At 40.8% G+C, this 25806-nt stretch overlaps 1 protein-coding gene across 8 annotated transcripts in view; it reads left to right on the top strand.

Moving 5' to 3' along the window:
* Positions 1–25806, top strand: part of CEP112 (centrosomal protein 112) — a 455788-nt gene that overhangs the window by 143846 nt on the left and 286136 nt on the right. For all 8 annotated transcript variants that reach the window (XR_013541089.1, XR_013541088.1, XM_072990811.2 and 5 more), the window contains 2 exons: positions 11898–12033; positions 24203–24310. Coding sequence is in view for 6 of the 8 variants with exons in the window: in XM_072990811.2 (XP_072846912.2) it covers positions 11898–12033; positions 24203–24310 (244 nt within the window). In the remaining 2 variants the exon portion in view is untranslated. The remainder of the gene's footprint in view (positions 1–11897; positions 12034–24202; positions 24311–25806) is intronic.

The raw sequence follows: 25806 nt of genomic DNA, 5'->3' as shown, positions 1-25806 counted from the left end.
TTCCTACTTTCTTCAGTTTAAGCTTGCGTTTTGCTATAAGAAACTGATGATTTGAGCCACAATCAGCTCCAGGTCTTGTTTTTGCTGACTGAATAGAGCTTCTCCATCTTTGGCTGCAGAGAACATAATCAATCTGATTTCGGTATTGCCCATCTGGTGATGTCCATATGTAGAGTCGCCTCTTGTGTTGTTGGAAAAGAGTGTGTGTGATGACAAGCTTGTTCTCTTGAAAACCTCTATTAGCCTTTGCCCTGCTTTGTTTTGAACTCGAAGGCCAAACTTTCCTGTTGTTCCTTTTATCTCTTGATTCCCTACTTTAGCATCCGAATCCCCTAGAATGAGAAGAACATCCTTCTTTGGTGTCAGTTCTAGAAGGTGTTGTAAGCCTTCATAGAATTGGTCAATTTCAGCCTCTTCAGCATCTTGGTGCATATACTTAGATATTCCTTTAGTTTTTTTGAATATGCTGACAAAACACTCTTTCTAGGGGGGGTACTATGTAAATGCATGAGCAGAGAACAGAAGGTACATAGAAACTTGATTTTATAGTCTCAATTCAAAGTATCCAGAAACTGTTTCCAACCGGTGCCCCCTCCATATCTGCAGAAGTTAGTTAACACTAGCAAGAGGAGTGTAGCTCAGAAACGTCTTTTAGTATTTGTCTGATGTATTCTGCTTTATTCCTAACACACTCATTGCTCTTCAGTATTAGAGTAAATTCACCGTTATAAATAATATAATGAATACAAGGTAGAGTGTCATGCACCAGATGTCTTTTGAATTTGATGTACTGTATTATGTAGTGAATAAGCATGGGGGGTATTTTATTTTCACATTTGTTGTGTTTCATGCTTCTGTTCTTGAAGCCTCACATTATAAAACAATCATATCAGGCACTATCTACTGAAGCCTGATTGATTGATATCTCTCTACCAAATTCAGGAAATGTTTTCAGGGCTCAGTCTGAGATGACAAGGAGATGCTGAATTGCATGCTGTCTTCATCTGGTGAACATATAACTCCAGATCAGGGGATCTGGATCAGACTGCCACCACTACGGAGACATGGTGCATATGTGGTTAAATTAACGGAAAACGTCATAGAAATAATTGCTAAATATCTTCAAAGAGAGAACTTTTTCCTTGACTTAGACTTGGTTCCATCAAATGTATTGACGAGTTAGCTGCCCTGACGTGCTGATTAGAAATAGTTACTTATTTTCCCTCCTAATCTGTATTTCTTCTCTTAATTTTTTAATTTGATGTGTTAACTTTTTCACCATTGCCTGCACATTTGTTTGTACTGTAGACTTAATGAACATGTGAGATGTGCAGTGAAATGGTAAAGTATGGATGATTCTGTTGAGGATTCTAGCCAGGCATGTCTGCTGCCAGAATACTCCCTGCCATCCCCCATTCTCCCTGTTTTCTGGTTGTTGTTTTCCCACCAATATTCACTCAATTCAGTCCTGAGTTATTTTGGACTAATGTTTTGCCCACTAAGTGCTCTTTGTACTTCTGCAAACTTTGGAGATTCCACAGGCCTCTTAATACTGTATCTCCTTCTCATATGTGAATGCTACTACAGTATTTTGAATGACCCATGCTTGGATAATTATTTTGCTGTTAGTCAATAAAATGTAGAAAGATCAAGATGTATTAATTAGCATTTTTAATACACATGTTAAAAAACATAAAGCTTGATGTTTCTTCATAGTGAGTAGTTTAGTATTTAAAATAATGCATATAATCACTTTGATGTTAGCATCTTAAACTATATGAACTGTAAACAGTTCTTCAGTTAAATGTTTGGTTTCCTGAACCCTAAACAAGAAATGCCATATTATATTCAAAAGTATTGAATAATGAACAAGGCTGTTGTCTCCTTAAATTTTTGGTTCATTTGCCTGTGGTGATGAATGCAACTTAGAAAGCTTTCTAGCTACTTCACAATATTAAAGTGCCCAGGGACAGGACAGGGATGATGTTTTGAAGGCAATAAATATTTCAGCTTCACATTTCAGCCTTTCTTCTTTATTCCTTTGATCTGGGCTTGGTTTAGTTATCATTCTACTTGAATAACTTCACAGTGTCACTTCTCCCCAACTCCACACATACTGGAATAAAAAGCAGTAACTGCTTTTCTATAGATTGAGGTTTTTAGTTATAGAAGATGATCAACATTATTTTTGTGGTTTGCCTTCCATATAAAATATTCAATTTAATCTTAACTGCAGGGTATAGTTAACAAAAATATTGCTTTTAATTATGTAGTATATTGACTTTATTTTACATAGAAAAGGGTACAAATGAAAGAAGCCATCCTTCCTCATGTGACCACGGGGCCTGTGCATGGAGGGATCTCTACATGACTCAGTGGAAACCTGTTACTGTGTTCCCTCAATATATGTGCCTTGACTGCTCAGAGGCACAGTGAGAGACCAAGGAGAGGCCTTAGAAGGCTGAGAGGTGCCTTCCACTATTCAGCCAGCTCACATTCTCTGCTTGCTAAATTATGAGAGCTTTAGAGTTGGCTGCATGGGGGGAAAGTGCAGAAAAATATGTGCAGCCTTTTTATTTTTTATTTTTTGGTGTCTGGTGCATTGCCCATGGCCGTGTATGTATATTGGCCAGAGGAAAAAGAAACAGAGTTGTTCTTTAAATTCTCTCAGAATTCCAAGGCATGCAAGCATAAATCATATGGAACAAAATGGGACAAGTTTCAGTCATTGAATTGGATGCCCTATATTTAACTAATTTATCTAAATGGTGATGGCTGCTGTATTTCTTTATATTGTCACATGCAGATAGTCATTACAGAATTTTTAGACTAGGTAGAGTCCCCTGCACATATTTAGAAATGGAAGTAAGTGTCTGCTTCCAAAATATGTAATCTTGCCCTCCTGGAATAGGAACATCTGTTCTTGTATTGCAAAATGTGTGCATTTTGCTATCTCTATGAGTATTTTCACAAGCCAGCAGGTCAAATGTGTAAAAATCAGTAGCTACTTCCTTGCATAAATAGGCTCTAATGATGATGGGAGATTTATGTTGACATGTTGTAAGGGAAAAATGCATCCAGCTGACTTAGAATTTATAAAAGTGGTATATAAAATCTGTGAATTGATCGTGACATTTCTTTGAAGATGCAAATAAGCTTGCAAGATGAGAGACTAGGATGCATAATATTTTCAGATGTAATATTCTGTCACACTGCCTGACAGGTCTTTCAAATTTATTTACATATCCTCCTATGCAGAATAGTATTTCTAGTCTCATTTCTATGAGTTTTATCACTGCCTTTTAATGATTTGCTCACTTCAGTCCACTTTCTTCACATCAAGTAATGATTCTTAGTACAAATTATCTAATAGACTGCAAAAATTGGCTGCTTTCCACAAGCTCCACAGCTATTTGTTAATATCCAGATGGAGCCTACTGTGTCTTGCCAAATTTATTTACAGCCTATTCATAGGTCAGTTAGATCACCTTGTATAGACTACTCTTCTTTTTCCTCACAGGTGAGACGAAATGTTTGGTTTTTTAAAAAGATTCAGAGCAGTTTTGATAACTTGCTTCTTTCAAACTAGATTTGTACATGAAGAGTCAACTTCATTCATTTATACATACTTCCCTCCATAGTTTCCATGAATTATGGAATGAGTCTGTAAGCCATAGTTTGTTTTAACAATTCTTAAACCATAATTAAATCTGGTAACTAACGCAGCCAGCACATCTGAGTTTCTGCTAGCATGTGCTTATGAATTTCTCTTGTTTTCCAAACTCTGGCTTATTAGAGGCTCTTCTGTTATGTCTCAATGGTCAGCAATGCTTACTGAATAAACAGTACATTTATTTGCTTAACCAAGAAAATATATGGACAATTATTGCTTAAATGCATAATTATAATTAAAGTTTTTATATAGTGGCTATCCGAAATTCCATACTTCCTCTTTGTGAAACAGAAGCTGAGCAGCAAAATATTTACCAAGGAAATATTTAGTAGGGTGGCAATAAAGGGTGTGTAAACTTGTGCACTTGAGTGTGTGTGTGTGTGTGTATGTGTGTGTGTGTATGTGTGTATGTGTGTGTTTGTTTACATGTATATATACATACATATGGAGATATGCACACACACATATATGTTTTCTTTTCTTCTTCATCCTCACAATCTTTTACCATACTATGAATTGAAAAAAACCAAACTTCCAGGAGAAAGCTTCTAATCCATTGGAACATTTCCACTGGCAGGATGGAGAAATGCGGCAGTTTGGTGTGATTCCTTCATCCCTTTGCAGCATTATGAAAATTTATTCTGGAGAGGAGGGAATTTCTCTGGAAGAATGGGGGGGAGAGTGCAGAAGCTGCAGAAAGATGGGAAACTGGTAAAAATTGCCCTCTTTTCCATTTGATGAGAGCCATCATAGCATGTTTTAATGAGAAGAGAGATACCCAGTTATATGACTTCTTTCTAAGTCAGTTGTATGGATGATAAAAGAAGTGAAGCATTGCTTTAAAGAGAATTAGTGGCAAATTTACCTGTGACGTCCATATTATTTATCCATATTGCTAACTTATTAGACCAATCTACTTCTTGGCTAAAATCCAGTAATAATTTGCAACTAGTGCAAACCCATTGAATCAGAGGAGATTTTCTGAATCAACACCTCTATATGGTTCCCTGATTTGGTGGATGTGTTCTAGTTGTGACTTACTACTGGATTTCAGTTATGGTGTCGTATTTACTGCATTAAAATGTTATCATTAAATGTCAGTTCCCAACCTTGGGATCACCCTTTAAATATTTTGTCTTGCTACAGTAAGTCCCTGCCATTCCTCTGCTCATATCTTTATAAAGTTGTATTTGTCGAAAATCTGTGGAATGTTGTGTCCTATCTAACTCAGAGTTTACGGCTTAGTGAGACATACTGTACAGTGGTCAAATCAATGCTTGTGCTAATAATAATAATACATCTGCTTTCAAAAGACATGTGTGTGTTTTTTAGACTAGGCAAGCTAGTTATAATTGATAGAAATATAGTGGAGAGTATCCTATTGAATTTACTATGTGTAAAATTGCAAATTCAGAAGTGGCTGTGGTGATGTAGAGAGGTGTAGTGTTTCTAGAGAAGAAAAACACAAAGAACTGGATCTCTACATCACTGCAGCCACATCTACATTTTGAAGTTCTGTGCATGGTAAACTCAATAGGCAACTGACCAATATAATTTAAGGAGGTGAGAGAAGAAAATATTTAAAGAATCAGATAACTCTTCTGTTTATGCAAGACTCTAGCTGGGGCTTGCAAGCGCACCACTCCCCTCCACAAGCGCACTCCACCCCTTTGTGCTTGTGCAGGAGCATGCTCTGCCCACCCATGAGTGCAGGGGGTGCCCCGCCCCCTATGCATGGACCCCCCCAAACCTGTCCGCAACTCAGAAAAGGTTGGGGACCACTAAAATATAGATCAATTATATTCTGGAAAATATCCAGAAGAAGTGAAAAGCCGCCAAGCATTGAGGGTGTATCCGGCCCAACAGCAGCACCCACAGCACCCTCTGTGGTGACACCATTTGGCCACCTACCAGAGGACATCTCAAGATATATACAGACAACCATCTGCATCCACCTATTAGAGACAGCAACTGACCCATACCAGGTTTTGGATGCAAGCTACCACCAGACTGCAAGAAAAGAAAACCAAATACGTAGCAGATTGGATGGTATGGAGGCTGAGATAATCACACTGCCATTCTTCTCCCTACCCGCATTAATGTCTCACCTTTTGCTCCCACTTATCTGCATGGAAAAACATCACCACAGACAGGTGGGGTCTTTACATCATGGAGCAGGAGTATCACATAGAGTTCCATCATACCCCTCCAGCCTGTCACAGGACCACAGACTCTTTGATAACCCTGAGGGAAGAAATTCAATCCTTACTTTTCAAAGTTGCTATCAACTTTGCTATCAAAGTTGCTATTTTGCTACCATACCTCATGGCTCAGGGGTTCTTCTCTAATTACTTCATGATTCCCAAGAAGGATGGCAGCCTTTGTCCCATCACTACAACCAGATTCTGCATGGTTACCCTAGAGAACATTCTTCCTCTAATAAACAAGGCAGACTAGTTTGCTGTCATTAATTTATGGGACACCTGTTTTCACATATCCATCCGTCCTGCTCACAGGCCATATCTTTGCTTTCAGTTCAATGGTGAGGCCTACCAATTCAAGAGACTGCCATTTGGTTTCTCCATGGTGCCTCAGGTATTCACCAAGTGCATGGCCCCAATGGCAGCCTATCTTAGGTTTCAAGGTCTTCGTGAATATCGACAACTGGCTTACCGTCACTCACTTCCAGTCCAAAGCCCAGCAATATGTCTCCATTACAGAACGACTACTTCTGACTCTGTCCACTCTGCAGGAATGTCTCCTTCACACATGTTTGGTGTGTTCTTGCTTTCTATATAGCGTGAACTCAGCCTTTCTGGTAGTCTCTGCATCTCTTTTTCAGCTACCCTTTCTAAGAGCTTCCAAATTCCCTCCCAGTGCATCTCTAAATGGGTGGTGTCCATTATTTATCTCGCCTCCAAATTCATTCTCACCCCAATGCCAACAGCTCTCTGGACCCATTCTACTAGGCCTTGGTGGCATACCCAGCTTTCGTCCATGATGTCCCTCTGTTGGGCATCTGCACAGCAGCCACATTGTCACAGCCACTGATATTTGTTACTCACTATCGCCTGAATGAATGGCAGAAGGCAGATGCCTTATCTGGAAGAGTATACTGTCCTCCATCCTGGCGTGACACCTTCCTTTCAGTTAAAGAAGCTTGCTAGTCACTCTAAATGTGATTCACAGAGGCCATAAAGAAGAAGAGGTTACCTATCTGTAACGGTGGTTCTTTGAGTGGTCCTCTGTGAAATCACGCATCCTGCCCAGCCTGCCCTTTCTGTCATGCCCTCACCTGTAGTTGACTAGAGGAGAGAGACTTGGAGCCAAGGTACTTACACGGGGAGGGTGGGGCATAAATTTGGTGTTATCTGCAGATTAAATAAGCATCCCTTCCATGCCCTCATCCAAGTTAATTTATAGAAATATTAACCAATGGTGGGCCTAGGACAGAACCCTATGGCACCCCCATTCATACCATTGGTAAGTAGTCTTTGGGTGCAGACCTAAACTGCTACAATTTCACTTAAACAGATATACTGAATATTATGGTATAATAGGTATAATAAATACTTCATTCTCTTATACTAAAATTTAGGAGCTTTTTTCCATTGGTTATGATTACTTGGGGGTAATCTGTTTGTCACATGCTGGTGGTGGGTTGGGTGGGCAGCCAAAAGTAGGTGGGATCATAACCAAAAATGGACAAGATCACCACTTTTGTTCTCTGTCTCTCCTTTCCCACTTGCCCAGCAGAATGTTGGTGAAAATATAGATAGTACTTTCCAGAAATACAACGGACCAACCATCTGTAGAGGGTTCCCACCCTTTTGCGTCATGCACACTGGCTCTGCCCTCCCTTTCCTCAAGTGAACTGCTTGCTTCTTCTGTCCTCTATTCCTTTTGGCCTTCCCACTGCTTTCTTCTTATCCAACTCTCTTTTATGACTTCGGGCTATTGGCTTAATTCCATGCAACTTGTCTCCCATGTAGGTTGAGCATTACATGACATTAATCCAGCTGCTTCAGTTGTCCACCTGCTCCTCATCTTTGGAGAGAAAAAGGTAGAAAGTAATTAACTGAACTCTTAAAAGAACTATCAAATAAATATATCACTTTATTTGCTTCCTGAAACTATTATTGGACGTCATAACTGTCTTTAAATGGAAATGATTTCTCTAATACTGTTAATTCTGTAACCGTATCCCTTATACACTGACATGAGAGAAATTGGCTTTTTTGTAAATAAATTGGGGCCAAAGAGTAAATTCATGCTTTTAATATTCATGTTGGCTCAGCTTTAGGGATTTGAGCAACATAAGCGTATTGTATTGGGCCCCACAGTGAGTACTACAGGGGAAAACAAATCTTCAAAGTGAATATTTTAATTCTTCATGGAAGTGATACTTCTCAGTATCCTGGAGGAAACAAATTAAGCTGTTCTTATGTTTGTGAGTCAGAATTTATTGCTTCAAATGTATGAAAACCAAACTGTGCTGGCTTCTGCAACCAGAGAAATAAATGGAAATAGATTCTGGTTAGGACATCTATTGAAGGGATTAATCTTTGAAAATTATCTGAATTTATAATATTAAGGTTTCTGAAGAGCAGGTGGATTTCAGTACATTTTATCTTCATTTTCTTCATTTACATATTTGGAAAAATGCATGGAAGGTAATTTCTGAAGTGCTGTTCTTATGTCTTTTGAGTTCCAGTTTTTAGCAATTTCTCTTTGTTAATGCTTAGAGTACAATGGAGTGACTATTTGTTGACATTAAGGACTATTAGAAGATGAGATGTTCCAAAATATATATGAGGTGATACCTTTATCAAAAAAAACCAAAAACACACAAAATGTATGGAAAAGAACAAACAATGAGCAAGCTTTCAACTCTTTATGAGTCAGATGAAAAGAAAAGTGAGATGAGGAAAAAGGAAAAGCAAGGGCAGCTGGATCTTGAGTCTTTGTTACAGAACATGCTATGGGAAGTATAGAGGGTTACTGTGAACAAAGATCTGAGTTTCTCATAAGGTAATATTAGTATTGGATGTCATTTACTGTAGAGTTGGAAAGTTAGAAACCTGTGGCCCTCCATTTAAGGCAGTGTCCCCACTATAAATTCAAACCTGCATTCATCTTGTTGGGGCACACAGACTCATTGGGCAGTGGAAATCAGAGAATAACAGTGTAGCCTTTACATTCTTCATGCTGGAGTTAATTTTAAAATATGTATTAGGTAGAGGAAGTCAGTTTAGCCGAATAATGCAATATATTTTGCCTGAATCAGGAAAAATATAATGAAGTTTGTTGTGCTTCATTTTCCAAGAGTAATTTAAAGGTAGGTTTTTGGTAAATCAGTTTTTGTATGTCATCTGCAAGCCACAGGGTTTTGTGAGAGGCATCTTTCAATCTTTCATTTTTATCCTTTTTGGGGTAGAAGGAATTTGCTGAGCAAATGTTTTTCAAAACAGGGCATAGGTAAACTGAAGAAGAAAACTGCATAAATCTTATATAGAAAAGGTTGTATTTTTCATGTTTAGTAGTTAAAACTTCAGTCATATGTTTCCAAAGGAATAGCCATATTAGTTTGATTGGTGGGGGGAAGAGAAGAGAGGCTTGTGGTACCATAATGTATAGCAAATTGTATTTGTGGGTTGTAGCCCACTTCTTTATCTGTATACTTCTATCAGAACAAATTTAGTCCTTAAGGTAAGACAAGACTCTTTGTTGTTTCTCATATATGTATCTACAAGGGGTTGCTGATATTGAGCCTTTCCCAGAAAAATAATTGAGCTAGGAAGCTATAAATTGCAGGGTGTATTGGCCAATTTGTCTGTATTCAATGGTGCCAAAATCAGCTACCTATGATTTTAACATCTTTCATGTTCAGGTCCAAAGTGAACATGGCAGCACCTCCAGAAAAGTTCAATGTGGAAGAACATAGGACCATTATCAAGTTCCTGTTTCTCCAAAGGAAAGGTGCAAAGCAGATCCATGATGAAATGTCACAAACTATGGGTGACAGTGGCCCTTCATATGCAACAGTTAAACGCTGAGTCGTCAATTTTAAAAGTGGCCATTTCAGTGTTGAAAGTGAGAAATCCAGTAGAAGGCCTGTTTCTGTCTCTGGTCCTGCAAATGTGAAAGCCATCCATGACATGATCATGGAGGACCACCGAATATCAGCCAAAAGTATTGCTATATATCTGAGAATATCATGTGAGAGAGTTGGTGCCATTATCCACAACGACTTGGAAATGAGAAAGCTGGGAACAAAGTGGATCCCCAAACTTTTGACAACCAAACAAAAGAGGAAATGTGTGAAGTCATGGGTGGCTGTTTTGGAACATTTTGCAAGAAATGAGTCAGATTTCCCAGTCAAGCTGGTAACTGGTGATGAGACATGGATCTACTGTTATGATCCTGAGACAAAGGAACAGTCTAAGGAATGGAGGCAGAGTGGTTCCCCTAGGCCAAAGAAGTTCCGAGTTCAAAGGTTGGTGCAGAAGCAAATGGCAACAGTTTTTTGGGATAAGAAGGGAGTTCTGCTAGTGGACTACCTCCAGCAGGGTTCAACCATCAATGCAAAATATTACTGTGCTTATTGATGAAGCTGAGGCAAAACATCAAAGAAAAACATCGCGGAAATCTCTCCAAAGGTGTCATCCTGTTGCATGACAACACCTCGTCACACACTGCAGATGAAGCAATGGCAAAACTGACCTCCTTAGGCTTTCAAGCGATGCCCCATCCACTCTATTCTCCTGACCTGGCTCCTAATGACTATTATCTGTTCCCCAAACTCAAAAAACACCTAAAGGGGCAACGATTTGGGAGTGTTCTGGAGGCAACTAATGCTGCAAATGAGTGGTTACACCAGCAGTCAGAAGAATTTTATTTGCAGGGACTTAAGAAGCTGCAGGACAGATGTCGCAAGTGCATTGACTTCCGGAGGGGGGAATATGTAGAACAGTGTGGCAGTTACACCTTCCTAGCTCAATTTTTTCTGGGAAAGGCTCAATACTTATCAGCATCCTCTCGTATGTAGATGTAAATTCTACTGGCCTAAACCCTTTTGTGTGTATTACATCTGCAGAAGGGTAATAACATCAGCAGCAGAAGTTGAGTTTTTTTTTTTTGGTCATTAAGGACTTCATTGTGGCAAAATATGGCAGGGTGATAAGTTTCTGTGTCTTGTTCAGTGTTCCAGTTACCCAGCTGTTTCATCCTCAAGGGTACTCTATCCCATTTTCTCTTCCACTCAGTTTTCCTTTTCTCCAACAGTCAGTCTTTCATGACGTGTTTAGTTCTCATTAGCCAATTTTTGTGGAGATTTTTCTAAGGAATGCTTATACTTCTGTGAACCATGTGGTTTCCTCCAAACCTGTTGAGTACCTCCTTGCATGGGTGGTACTCTTTTGGCCACTTAAAAGGAACCAATGGATTGATTGGTAAGTACTTGTCAACTGCTGGAATATCCATCGTTCAAAATCTGTTAAGAAAACAGGGCCCAGGACAAAAGTTTGAAACAACAATATTATTGTCATTTGTGATATGTTAGTTTTAAATATTCCTGATACCTGCATTTCAGCCTTTTAACATTAGCTCCTTGACATTGATTTGGCATAATTATACATTTTTGAAGCATAAGTTGTGTCACCCATGGAAATGTTGAATTAATATCATAACTGTGCATTAAGGGTTTCCACTAACTACACTGCCTTGAGAAAATCCAATGCTTGTCATGTTTTCCATACTTAATAATCTGACGTATACCAGGCAGAATATAATCCTCTTTCTATCTTAGAAGAGATTATGTGGGGGAGGTGCCTACTGCAAAACATTTTTTGATTAAATATCTTTGGATGATGTATTAACGTTAGTTAAAGGAAGATTATGTGGCACAATAAAGCAGTACTATTTAAGCTTCCTTGTCTTGTCCTAACCGAAGACTTTGAAATTGGGGTAACTTTAATAAGAACCCAGTCTTGTGTTTAGGTTCTTCCAGTTCAATAAGAGAGTTCAAAAAGTGCCTGATTTATCATCTGACTTGTTATTCTCTTCTTCAAAGTATTACTAAGAGAAGTTTGGCATAACTATGGACAGGAAATTGAAAATGGAATACTGTTTTCAATGGTGAGGGTTAAAGGCCTTTTCTTTTACACCAGCACACATGTTCTTTTATTTCATACTTGTACTGTGAGGAATTTCTCTGACATTCTAGGGAGAAGGAGGAGCAGCTGACTCAGGTGACGGAGGTACAGAGGCTGCAAGCCCAGCAGGCTGACGCTGCCCTGGAGAAGTTTAAGCGGCAGGTGGAGCTGAACTCAGAAAAAGTCTATGCTGAAATGAAAGAGCAGGTGAGGAGGTCACAATGCCAGCCTTTCTGAAACTCTCTCTCTCAGTGGGATAGCACATTCTCATCTTAGATTGCCAGGAACACACTTCACTTGATAGTGGTACATCAAACTCTGTCACAATGTAGTGGCTTTGCCAGCGAGTCAGTAAAAAAAGGATGCTAGCAGTTGATTCATCTTTATAACAAAGCCAGAATTGTCATTGTTATGAAACTATCTATAGCTGTATTACTGAATAGGGCTTTTTCAGGAGCATACGACTAAAATAAAAGTTTGGACAGTATGTTGAATTGCATCTCATCTCCCATTTTTCACATTTCTCTCTCTTTCATTAAAAAAAAGGAGGGAGCAATTTCCTTTGGGTCTACAACGGTAATGTCGTTGTTTTTTGTAGTATGTGACATAATAGCAACAGTAAATGCAAAAGCAAAACAAAAATATGGCAGCACTTTTAAGACTGACAAATTTGTTTTAGTGTAACATTTTCTGAACACAGTCCATTTCCAAACAGAAGGCTTAAAGTGAAACAGACTAACATGGCTACTGTTACATACAGCACTGATGTTACCTGTCTGTCATGGGTTTGGAGGGAAAGTTCCATCCTATGGGGAGTGGAAGGCGGGACATCAGGAGGAGGGGCTGTACTGTATAAATATGTGAAGCGTGTGTGGAGAGTTAAGGAGATGCTGAGAGACACTGGGTTGTGACGAAGCAGCAGCTGGGAAGAAGAAGCTGTTGTGGGAGTCTGTGTGTCAGACAGGGTACTTCTGTGTGTCAGAGTACCAACCTGATAGGTTCAGGTGTCTGTTGGTTAGCCAGAACTGATAGGTTCAGGGTCTGTGCTTTAAGTTAAGGGTTCTGTGTGAACCAAACTGTATGCTTGTATGAGTGAGAATAAGCCACGTTACTTTATCCTATTCACCTGATTGTTTATTTTTCCCTGTGTGTATTTAAAATAAACCTTATTCTTTTTATTGTTTAAAAATCCATCCCTGGTCTGTGTGACTTCTTATAGGGAATGGTTGGTGGCAGCTTAAGTAAAGTGTGGCAGATCCCAGTAGGTCTGGGTTTGTCACATTGATTGGTGTCCAGCGTGTGGGATACGACTGGTCCAGTTGTCCAGCGGTCCAGCAAAGCCTTGGCAAGTGTGCCCAGAGCAAGGGGGGTCTAGTCAGGGACAGTCTGAGGCGCGTAGGTAATCTTCTAGGTGTACCTCACGGGGAGGTGCGCTAGTAGAAGAACGTGCCAACTGGGGAGACTTAGATTAAGGTGCTCTGAGGCAGCCTAGTTTTGGCGGGAAAAAAGCTGAGGCAAAACTGCGTAGTAACAGTGAGCTAGCTTGCCAGCTGAGAGGCCCAGCAGAGGGGGGTAGGCTCTGACTCGATACTGTTGCAATTTAAGTGCTGAAGAACAGCAGCAATCTCTAGGGAAAGCTGGTTCTGAGGCAAGAAGGAAAAAAGTGGTCGTTTTATTTTGAGGCTTGACTTTTTAAAGCAGCCTGTTTTGAGGGGGGATTATGCCCTTGACTCGAAGCCAGATAGCAGACATGAGTGAAGTGAAAGACCCCCAGATTGACCAAGGTTCTGAGGATGAATTTGGCTCAGTGCAGGGTGACAGCACAGGAGAGCAGAACCCAGAACTCAGAAAATTGCTCATAGTCCAACAGCATGAACTGAGGATGAGGCAATTTGAAATGGAGGAAAGGGAAAGAGAAGAAAGATTAGAGAGAGAGAGAATGGAGAGAGAAGAAAGAATGGAGAGAGAGAAAATGGCGTTTGAATTAAGAAAACTGGAACTGATGAACCAGAACAATAATAACAATAGGGATTCTGAGGGAGGCCAATTGTCTAAGGCTGACCTGAAGAAATTCCCTGTGTACCACAAGGGAGATTGTCCTGAGGTGTTCTTTTCCTTAGTGGAAAGAGCGTTTGTGGACTTCTCAGTGAGGGAAACTGAGAAGATGACCATCATGCGGTCTTTAATCAGTGGTAGCCTGGCTGAGGTTTATGCCGAGATGCCTGAGGAACTGATGAAAGATTTTGCAGAGTTTAAAAAACTGGTGTTTGCCAGACATGGGATAAATGCAGAGCAGCTGAGACAAAGATTCAGGTCCCTCACCAAGAAACCAGAACAGACTTTTACCCAAGTGGGGGCCCAATTGGTGAGGCTGCTTGAGAAATGGCTATCGCAGGAAGGGACAGAGACCTATGAGCAGCTTAAAGACTTGATAGCACTGGAACAGTTCTATTCAGTTCTGCATGGGGAATTGAAATTCCAGGTGAGGGAAAGGAAACCGAAATCTGTGGCAGCAGCCGCAGAGATCGCAGATTTTATTTCCCAAATAAGAAAGCCCTTGGGTGAGGGGAAATCTGTAGGTAAACCCAAAGAAACCTACAGCAAGTACTCTCAGGGACCAGGGAAAAGCCAGCAAGGGGGAGGGGCCCATGGTGAAGGGAAGCCCTCAGACATGAAACCAAGACCTCAGATTTTGGAGGGAAAAGCAAAACAAGATGAGAGAGAATCAAAATACACCAGAAAATGTTATTTCTGTCAGGGAAAGGGTCATCTAATCTCAGAGTGTGAGAAATTAAAGCAGCTAAAAGGAATGGTGCCTCAGAATTCTAGTGGGACCAAGCCAAAAGCTGTGTTCTGTGTCCAGAAAGAGCAAGGCTCAGGGTCACTGAGGGAGCCTGTTGCCATGGCTACTCAGTCTGGAACAGCTACCTCTGCTGATCAGGCTGAGGAAAATGGTCCTCTTGTGGAGGTAAAGCGCTGCTTGCTGGTGAAAACAGATTCTCAATTGTTTGAGACAGCCGGGGTGGACGTAGGAATACTTGACCGTCAGTATAGGGGGCTGCGGGACACTTGTTCCCAGGTAACCCTATGCCATCCAGATATGATTCCTAGGGAGTTTATAATCCCAAATGAGAGCATGAAGGTGGCAGGGATTGAGGGGCAGGTAATCTCTCTGCCAGTAGCAGAGGTACCTGTCAACTTTCAAGGCTGGAGGGGAGTTTGGAGGCTAGCGATTTCATCGACTCTGCCAGCAGCCGTGCTCGTGGGAAATGACCTGGCTGAACATGTGAAACGGGTGCTAGTGATTACACGCTCACAAGCCACCACAGGGACAGTTCAGGGGGGTAATGATGAGCCAGAGACGGAAGCAGAGGGGAGTTCAGAAGCTGTGGTGGAAACCTTAACCACAGACAGCAGATTTGGACAGGAGCAAAAGGCAGACGCCACTCTCCAAAAGTGTTTTGAACAGGTGACTGACGCCCAGCTAACACCTGAAACCCCAGTGAGATTTCTGGAGAAAAAGGGGATCTTATATAGAGAAACCCTGAGGAATATCTCAAAAGGGGGAGAAGGGATCAGAAGTCAGCTGGTGGTACCTGAAAAGTATCGCCCCATGATCTTACAAAGGGGTCACTCTGACATGTTTGCTGCACACTTAGGGGTGAAAGGGCCCCTTGATGTGATCAAGCAAGATTGGGAGCAGATCACCCAGGATGACCCACAAGACGTTGTGACTTACATAGACACCTTGATGAATGACCTAAGGAGAAATCTAGAGCTGGCAGCAGAAAACCTGCAAGCTCAGAAGGTCAGACAGAAAACATGGTATGACCACAAAGCTAGAGAGAGGCACTTTGACCCAGGGGAGGAAGTGCTTTGGCTTAGGCCCTGCGGAGAGAATAAACTGCAGCTCAAATGGGCAGGACCATATAGGGTCATTTCCAAGATGTCAGACCTGAACTACCTAATAGAGCAGGAGGAGAACCAAGCAAGGAGGGTGGTTCATGTGAATGCCCTAAAACCCTACTACAGAGGGGAACAGAGGGTGTTATTCGCGATAAAAGCAGCTGAGAGGGAGGAAGCGGAATTACCCTTCTGGGAGGGTAGAGGGGAAGTAAAATACAACCCAGAGGAGGTAAAGATCAGTCCTGCACTCACCCAAGACCAGCAGCACGAACTAAAAATGCTGCTTAGTAAATATCAGCAGGTGTTTTCCAACAAGCCAGGGATAGTGAAGGGAGTGATGCATCGGATCCACACCGGGGATGCACCCCCGCAGGCAGTATCCCCATACCGAGTAACGGGACCCTATAGGGACAAGGTGCGGAAGGAGCTGGACGAGATGCTGAGGGAGAACATAATCGTCCCCTCTTCTAGTCCTTGGTCCTCTCCGATAGTCCTTGTGGACAAGCCTGATGGGAGCATTAGGTTTTGTGTCGATTACAGGAAATTAAACCGTGTAACCACTCCTGATGCCTACCCAATGCCCAGGCTAGACAACCTGATTGAAACCATAGGGGGTTGTCGGTTCATCTCATCATTGGACCTGGTAAAGGGATATTGGCAATTAAGAATTGATCCCAGGGATCAAGAAAAGACTGCCTTTTGCAGCCCTTTTGGTCTCTATGAGTTTCGAGTCCTGAGCTTTGGTCTCAGAAATGCACCAGCCACATTCCAAAGGCTGATGGACCAGACCTTGGCAGGGCTCAGTGACTTTACAGTGGCCTACATTGACGACATAGGGATCTTCAGTAATACCTGGGAAGATCACCTGATACACCTGGAGTTAGTGCTGCAGAGGTTAAGTGCAGCAGGGCTAACAGTAAAGGCCAGCAAGTGTCAGCTGGGTAGCCCAGAAATCAAATACTTGGGTCACATGGTAGGGGGAGGAGTGATAAAACCCCTGGAGGCCAAAATAGAAGCTGTTCGTGATTGGCCCAGACCCAACACCAAGAAAAAGGTCAAATCATTTCTTGGGTTGGTGGGCTACTACAGAAAGTTCATCCCGAGGTTTAGCGAGATTGCGGCTCCGCTGACCGATCTGACGAGGAAGAAGGCTGATGACCGCATCCCATGGACCGGCGACTGTGAGGCGGCGTTCCAGAGGTTGAAGGAGGCGTTAATCAACTATCCTGTGCTGCGTGCTCCAGACTTCGACCGGGAGTTCATCATCTACACCGATGCGTCTAACAGCGGGGTAGGAGCAGTTCTGTGCCAGGAGGATGAGAATGGTGACCAGCATCCAGTGTCCTACCTGAGTAGGAAACTTCAAAAGGGTGAGAGACATTTGGCAACCGTGGAGAAGGAGTGTTTGGCCATAGTCTACGCGATCCAGAAGGCCAAGCCTTACATCTGGGGAAGACATTTTATTCTGTGTACTGACCATTCACCATTGCAATGGTTAAAGACAATGAAAACCCACAATAGCAAACTTATGAGGTGGGCTTTAAATCTACAGGACTATGACTTTGAAGTGAAGGTGGTCAGAGGGTCAGTGAACTGTGTTGCTGACGCCTTATCAAGAAGACCTGAAGAATGAAGACGGCGAAAGAACATGGACTATGTGTATATAATGATGACAAAAGGTTAAATGTACCTGTTTTTTGAATTTGGTTTGTATGAATAAAGGTAAATTGATGTAATGTATATGGTAAATGTTTAAATGCCTATTTGCTATGGTTTAACTTAGAGTGTAAGTATAAGTAAGTATTTTATGGTATGTATAACTGTTGTTGTGTATTTTATACAGGTTGTTTTTTGGTGAAAAGCACGTTAGCTTTCCCCCTACAAAACAACTTATAAAGAGGGGAGGTGTTACATACAGCACTGATGTTACCTGTCTGTCATGGGTTTGGAGGGAAAGTTCCATCCTATGGGGAGTGGAAGGCGGGACATCAGGAGGAGGGGCTGTACTGTATAAATATGTGAAGCGTGTGTGGAGAGTTAAGGAGATGCTGAGAGACACTGGGTTGTGACGAAGCAGCAGCTGGGAAGAAGAAGCTGTTGTGGGAGTCTGTGTGTCAGACAGGGTACTTCTGTGTGTCAGAGTACCAACCTGATAGGTTCAGGTGTCTGTTGGTTAGCCAGAACTGATAGGTTCAGGGTCTGTGCTTTAAGTTAAGGGTTCTGTGTGAACCAAACTGTATGCTTGTATGAGTGAGAATAAGCCACGTTACTTTATCCTATTCACCTGATTGTTTATTTTTCCCTGTGTGTATTTAAAATAAACCTTATTCTTTTTATTGTTTAAAAATCCATCCCTGGTCTGTGTGACTTCTTATAGGGAATGGTTGGTGGCAGCTTAAGTAAAGTGTGGCAGATCCCAGTAGGTCTGGGTTTGTCACAGCTACCTCTCTGAAAACTGTGAAAATAGCATACCTTTCATTTCATTAGTGAAGCCACTTGCATTTAATTGAATCATGTGGAGTGTGATCATCACCGCCACTGCCAAGGGTGGCTAGGTGGGTTTTTCTGACCATATGCTCTGGACACTCAGATAAGTCACTTGTCTTTATTATGGCAGGGCTACACTGTCAGATCAAGCATCTTTGCCTTTATCCCTGAAGTTGACAGAGGGGCTTAGTTTCTCTCCCTAGGCCCTCAGTGTCTGTGCCTTGGGCTGAGCTGTAGCCACCAGCCCTCTATTGTTCAAAGACGAGAGCTTGGATCACATTTAAAGTACCCTTGATGAGGGCTAACATTGTCAGGTCCTCCTGCTGGAACTGCTCATCTCACTTCCAGACAAGTGCAAGTAGCTGCTTCTGCTTCTACCTTAGGCACCTTTTCTGGGTTGGTGTGGGCCCTCCTGCATGTGGCTCAGCTGATTGGTGTGGCTAATACTGCAAGGGTCTAGATAGGGGAAAGATAGATGCTCCCCTCCCACAACCCCTTAAGGAGCAGGGACTGGTTCTCACCATAGTGCAAAAAATTGAGGCAGGGGAGTTCTTTCCCAGCCTCTGACCAGCCCCTCCAATCTTCTGATTCTGTACCTCAATATACACTATAGCAATTATTTTCCAACATGATATTTTCTAGGCTAGAAGAGCTAAGACATTTGAGACAAAGCAACTAATTTATGTCTGTGTTTGGTGGGATTATAATAATCTCATACATGAATTTGAGGGTCTCCAGAGAAACCCTTCTGTGCAAAGTTCTCAACTAGATGACCCTGCACGCTTGTTTATATGCCTCCTCTCAAAAAAGTAATTATTTTCTAGGTGTTCACAGTATCCATGGTGAACAAACAGTGGAAGCAGTGCACACAAATAATTAAGAATCATTTCAATATCTGCAGTACATTTCAAACATGATATCCACATGTCATAATGACACAGTGAGCAACATATTGTTTTTGTAACTTTGCATTATTGTAATCTGGATTGGTCTGGAAGCATTTAATTTAAACTCATGCAGACTTTCCTCTTTCCCTGCTCCCTTTTCAGGTTCTGAAACTTCCTAAAGCTCCCTTTAAACATGAGGAAGCCTTTGGGAACTTTTAATAGTTAAAAACATGCTGCTGGATTGCCACCACTGGTTCCAATTCTGACAGCAATTATCTGGCATTTTTTATATTATTTATTTAAAGTATTTTTACCCTCTCTTTCTCAGATTCAGATTAGGCATCCTTCAGTCTCGAGAGACTATGGTAACGTGCTCTGAATAGAGGACTTGGAACAGTGTCTTGTGTGGCTGAGAAGGCGAATTCAAGAGTGACAATTCCATCCACACTGAATACAAATACAATCTGTCCCCTGTCCAGCTCCCTGATTTTGCTGGTTTTGGGGCTGCCTCTTTGACAAGGCCTACTGGACAAGGGTCTCTTCAAAATGGGAGAGGCCATGATACACTGCCTGCCTCCAGGCTGAACGCTCAGATGTCAATACTTCCCATTTATTGAGGTCCATTCAAATCCTGCTTGCAGATATCCTTGTATCGCAGGTGTGGTCTCCCTCTGGGGCGATTTCCCTGCACTAATTCTTCATACAGGAGGTCTTTTGGAATCTGACCGTCAGTCATTCTCACAACAATGTGGCATTAAATGGCAGTAGCATTTGTGGACCAATTGAACGACAGTGTTGATGCATATGCACTAATGAGGGTGAATGGTTCTGCTGATGAGTGGAGCTGCAGAGACAGGATTCTTTCACTCCCCGCAGTAGGTGGAACAGTGGAGCTCAGAAGAGTATTTCTGACTGCAAAACCAACACCATATTCCCTTGTCTCATTCAATGGTTTTCTCTGCCAGAATAATGAAAAATGATGATGATGACTGCAATTATCAAACATTAAAAACAATAAAATACTAATCATTCTGATTTTAATACTCCTCTTAGATAGCCAGTCACTAAGGGAAAGAATATTCTTGTGTTTTGAGAATTTCTGCAGTTTTAATCAGTATGATACAGTGGACCCTCGACTTACAGACAGCTCAACTTACAGACTTTTCAAGTTACAGACTTCTCTGGCTGCAAAATTTAGGTTCGACTTGCAGCCGGAGAATCGACCTACAGACCAGAAAAAAACTAAAATGGAACAAAAACGGAACAAAAATGGCTGGTTACCGATTAATCGGTTTTCAATGCATTGTAGGTCAATGGAGAATCGACTTACAGACTTTTCGACCTGCAGCCACTGTTCCAATACGGATTAATTCCGTAAGTAGAGGGTCCACTGTAATAGCCATCCTCCCACCATTGTAGGCTACACCAGTGTTTAAGAAAAAAAAGTTGTACACAGAGATTAAAGCAAAGCCCTTACCATAAGATGACTTTTCTGTTCTGTTCTGTTCTGTTCTGTTCTGTTTCTTTTCTTTTCATTTCTTTTTTTTTCTTTTCTTTCCTTCCTTCCTTCCTTCCTTCCTTCCTTTCGCCTTTGTTGAAGTTTGTTCAAGAGCCCCTGTCAAGGAGGCGCAGTAGGGAATTGAACCCCCCCAACCTTTGTCTCCACAGCCAGATGCCTAAACCACTGGGCCATCCAGCAGTTCATATTCAATATACAGGGGCCTATATTTACTGTACTCTTTGGCATTTCCTTTCTTGGGGATTGGAATGTATAGTGAAAGTTTTCAGTCTCTGAGCCATTGTTGTTTTTTCTGTATTGCTGGCATACTCATTTTAGGATGTTGACAGATTCTGCCTCTGCAGCCTGGCATTGTTCTATTGGTAATCTGTCTGTCCCTGGTGATTTATTTCTTCTAAGTGCTTTGAGAGCAGTTTTTCCACTTTGCTTTTTAATGTTGTAGGTTCTTCATCATAACATTCCTCCTCCAAGGAATCTGTTACCCTTTTATTTCTTCTGGATAGTTTTTCAGTGTATTCTTTTCACCTTCCCTTTTTAAAACTTTCATCAGAAGGTACGTTCCCCTTTTTGTCTTTTAGCATTCCTAATCTTGGTTTAATTTTCTGTTTGATTTCTTGGATCTTCTGGAAGAAAAACAGTATCTTGAGCCTCATGATGCAGTGGTTAAACTGCTGTACTACAGCCAAAACTCTGCTCATGACCCAGGTTCAATTCCAGGTAGGTGGCTCAAGGTTCACTCATCCTTCCGTCCTTCTGAGGTTGGTGAAATAAGTACCTGGTTCACGGGGGTGGGGTGGGGCGGCAATGTGTAGCCTACATAATTAACTTGTAAACAACAACCCCCCCCCCCCGAGTGCTTTCAGCACTATGGGGCAGTATATAAGAAGCACAGTTTGCTTTTTGCTTTGCTTTTGCTTTTTCTCATTTGCTATTCCCTTCCGTTTCTTTGCACTGGCCATTGTAATAGTTCTCTTTGTCTCTTAAAAAGTTGCATTCTGGATTCTGACCACTTTCAACTTTTGTTTCTTGTTTAAAATTTTTTAATTTTTCTTTGATAATCCATCTAGGCTTTTCTTTTAAAAAAACCCTAGAAGAACAGTTTTATATTGTTTCCTAGTAGTATCTATGGTTTCAATCCACAGTTCTTCTGGTTCATGGTCAATTGTGTATTAATGCAATTCTATTCTTTATATAGACTTTAAATTAATCAGAAATGCAATTTAAATTCTATTTTGGCATTGTGATTCTTTAGGTGTTCTTTTTCATCTTAGTTCTAATTTTTTGATGTTAACCATTCATGGTCACAATCCTCCTGATATTGTTTTGCCAGAGAGGATAGAGCTATTTCCAATTTTGCATTGACCATTTGGTGATATATATGCATACAGTCCTTTTTCGTGGCTTGAAGAATGTATTTGCAATAAGTAGGTTGTTGGCTTCACAGAATTCTATAAGTCATTCTCCTGCTTTTTAAAAATCTCTTGACTGGGTTCTCCTAACAACATTTGGTTCTGCTTTGTTTCCTACTTTTGCATTCTAGTCACCTATTATTTTCATTGTGTTTTCTTTTGGTATCTGATCAGCTTCTTCCTGGATGTTTGTGTAAAAGCTTTCAATTTCATCTTCTTCAGTATCTGTATTTGACGCATAGACTTGAATCGTGGTTGTGTTGATAGGTTTTTCAAACAGTCTGATTGATAATATACGGTCACACCTTGTATTATAACCTCTAACTGCCTCTGCTACATTTTGCCTCAGTATTACAGTCCCTCTGTTTCTTTTGATTTTGTCATTTCCAGAGTAAAAGACTTTGTAGTTGTCACACTGAAAATGTCCAATTTCAGTTCACTCACACCAATTACTTGAGTGTTTAAATGCTTCATTTCTTTTTGGTCCATTCTAGTTTACCTTTTTCATACTTCTTTCATACTGTGTTATGTAGCATTGGGCTTGCTTTTCACTTCTGTGCATGTTGGCCACTAGATGTCCTTTCAAGTTTAATATAGTTGTGCCATTAAAAACAGAAGTATTTGTACTAGTCCTTTGCTCTTTGCTGATAGCTAATTCAATGCCCTCCAATCTGGGAGTCTCATCTTCTAGCACTATCTCTTGTTTCGTTTTGGATTGTTTCATCATAGTGTTTTCAAGTTTACCTTTGCCTTCTGCTATACATGATTAACTAAATTTGGTTTGAGCATCACTACTGTTGTCTGTAAAAGATCCTCCTTCAATGACATCTTCAACTACTGCTGCTGTCCACTATTTTGCCACCCCCACCTCCCATTACCATGGGTCCTATGCTGTATCTTTTGCTGTTGCTAAAGTTATTCCTGACTGGGGTGGATGCATCTTAGTCTAGGATCTCAATGTTGACCATTTGCATTGGGTGATCCTTCTAGAATTTCAAACTTGTAGTGGAATCTAGCTTCCTCATGGCGTTGCTCTTGGCTTCTCTGACAAAGTAAAATCTCCTCACCATGTTATGATATGTATCATGGGATTAAATTCAATTGATAAATTTAATATTTGGGTTACTTACATTGTGAGTTAGCGGTTCATGGCTGTTGCTGTTGTATTGCATATAGACTGAGAGCATCATGTTGTCTCAGCCTAATATTAAAAAATGAATGTCTGCTGTACTGGGAGAAATGCTAATATATATATAGATTTTTTTTGACTTAGTGAATGAGATGACCAGCTGCAAAACCAGATGCAAATTGAACATCAAGTACAAAAGCAACGAGCTTTTAACACCAATTTAAGTCTCCTATAGCTCAGTAGCTTAGGTATCTGTCTATTGAGCCAGAGATGTAGAGTTTGATTCCCCACTGTGCCTCCTGCAAGCGGAGTCCCTAGGGCAGCCCCAGAAGACGGAATGGGAAATCATTTCTCAGTATTCTCTACCTGGAAAACCCTGAAAAAGGTTGTTGTATCATAATTGATTTGATGGATGATGATGATGATGATGATGTGGTGGTGGTGGTGGTTGTTTTGACTCTCACATATAAAGCTCTCCACCTTTTGGGCCCACATTACTTATCGGCGCATCTCTTTCCAATGTTAACTGCTGAACCCACCAGATCATCTCAGGTGAGGCTCCTCTGGCTAGCCACTTTGAGGGAGGTTCATAAATCTTCTATAGGGGGTAGGGCCTTCTTTGTGGTGGCTCCATCTCTATGGAATCAGCTCCTGGAGGAGCTTCACCTGGCCCCCTCCCTGTTGACATTCAAGAAGCAATAGAAGGCGTGGCTCTTCAGGGAGGCTTTCCACTCCAACCTTAGCACATCTTTGTCCAGTTGTTTATTTTATTCTTTATTTTATGTTTAGTTTCACTGTTGCTCTGGTGCCTTCTGTTTTATATGATTAATGTTAGATTCCTTTTATTATATTATTCCATTTTGATTGTTTATTCTATTGTAAACCGTCCAGAGTAGTGCTATGACACTAATAATTGTATGCAAATTTAAAGAAACAAATAAATAGTGTTTGTGTTAGCATTTTAAGTGTTCACTGTCAGCTAGATAGTCTTGATGATCCCTTTGAATTAATATGTTAAATATTTTTTCTTACATTGTAGATGGAAAGAGTGGAAGCAGATCTAAGCAGATCAAAATCACTCCGTGAAAAGCAGTCAAAGGAATCCTCCCGACAATTAGAAGAACTTAAAAAAAGATATGAACAACAGGTAGGCTAACATTTTAACCAAACATACTTAACTTCTGGCACAGCAAGCACCTTCTGTTTTTTTGTCCTAATATTTCCCTTTTTATTTATGCAACTGGAACTTGTTGACTTTTTTTTCAAAAAGTTCTTTGGTTTAATAAATTGCATTTTGTTCTAATATATTCTTCTCATACGTTGTCCTCTTCACAGGAATTTCCTATTTATTTCCAAAAGTTCTGTAGCTCTGTGGTTTGTGCATGTTTTTGGATTTTTCTGTACAGTAAATGGAAATGTAAGCAGTATCCTATGTTAAATCAAGGTGGATACATGTTGCTGTTTCTCAGTTTTGAACCTTGGCCTGATAAACCAAAGGCCCTCTTCTTTTTCCAAGCCTACAATCTTACTACATTATTTCATTAATGGGATTGGGAGTGAGCTGTCGAAGAAAAGTCTTCTAGCCATGTGAATGTAATTTGTGTGGTGCTGTGCCCGTATCCTGAATAGTAGTCCTGTTCTGCAGCTACATGTTCATAACACAAACCTGCAAAGGTGATATAAGACATCATAGCAGAAAAGTCTCAACATGAATTGTGCAGTCACCTGTACAGCCATGACAGGAACCACAGGATTTGTTCTTGATCATCCCAGAATGCAGGACATGAAATAATAACTTCAAGCTATAGGAAGCCAGATTTCAGCTGAATATCAGAAAAAAAAAATCCTGACTGTCAGAGCAGTGTGACAATGGAACCTATTACCTTGGGAGATGGTGAGCCCTCGAACACTGGAGGCATTCAAGGGAAAATTGGACAACCATCTGTCAGATCTTCTTTGATTTGGATTCCTGCATTTAGCACAGTATTGGACTCCATGGCTTTATAGGCCCCTTCCAACTTCATTATTCTATAATTCTATGATTGTGAGATGCTAGCTGCCTGGGTGTAAATCCCAGCACACTGTATACCCTCTTGAACAGAATTTCAGAATGACAAAATTAATTTAATTTAATTTAATTAATAATTAATAAGTTCAAAAAACAAGTTAAATTAGCTTTTAATTTAAAAAGTTAATTAAGAGAGGGTGTTTAAATTGGTATAAATGTACATTACGTTACTGCACTGAAGACCTAACAAAAAGGTGAAAAAATCATCCTTACTCCTTCCTTCACCTTTTGCCCTTGCTTTAAGCTTTGGAGAAAAGGAAATAGCTATAAGAATTTTGGACAATCCCACCCATCCTAAAACTTCTTTTGCTTTCCTGTTTTACTTCTTTTATGCTGTCATCTCCTTACCTTTCATCTTCCTTTAAGACTCTTCATCAGACTGGCCAATATAGATCTTGGAGTGGAAAGAGACACATGTTCTTATGATAAATTTCACTGGTAGTCCTGTTGCCTAGAAATAATTTTTTTCTGCTCTATCCCATACCCGGAAGAATGTTAAAATCTCATGTCAAAATATCCAGTTATATCATACAATACTATAAAATATCTATCAACTCCCACTTGGTAGGTACAGA

The sequence above is a fragment of the Pogona vitticeps genome, chromosome 2 (assembly GCF_051106095.1).
Source record: "Pogona vitticeps strain Pit_001003342236 chromosome 2, PviZW2.1, whole genome shotgun sequence".
NCBI lineage: Eukaryota > Metazoa > Chordata > Lepidosauria > Squamata > Agamidae > Pogona > Pogona vitticeps.
Note: the sequence above shows the minus strand (reverse complement) of the source record. Positions and strands in the feature narration are given on the sequence as shown.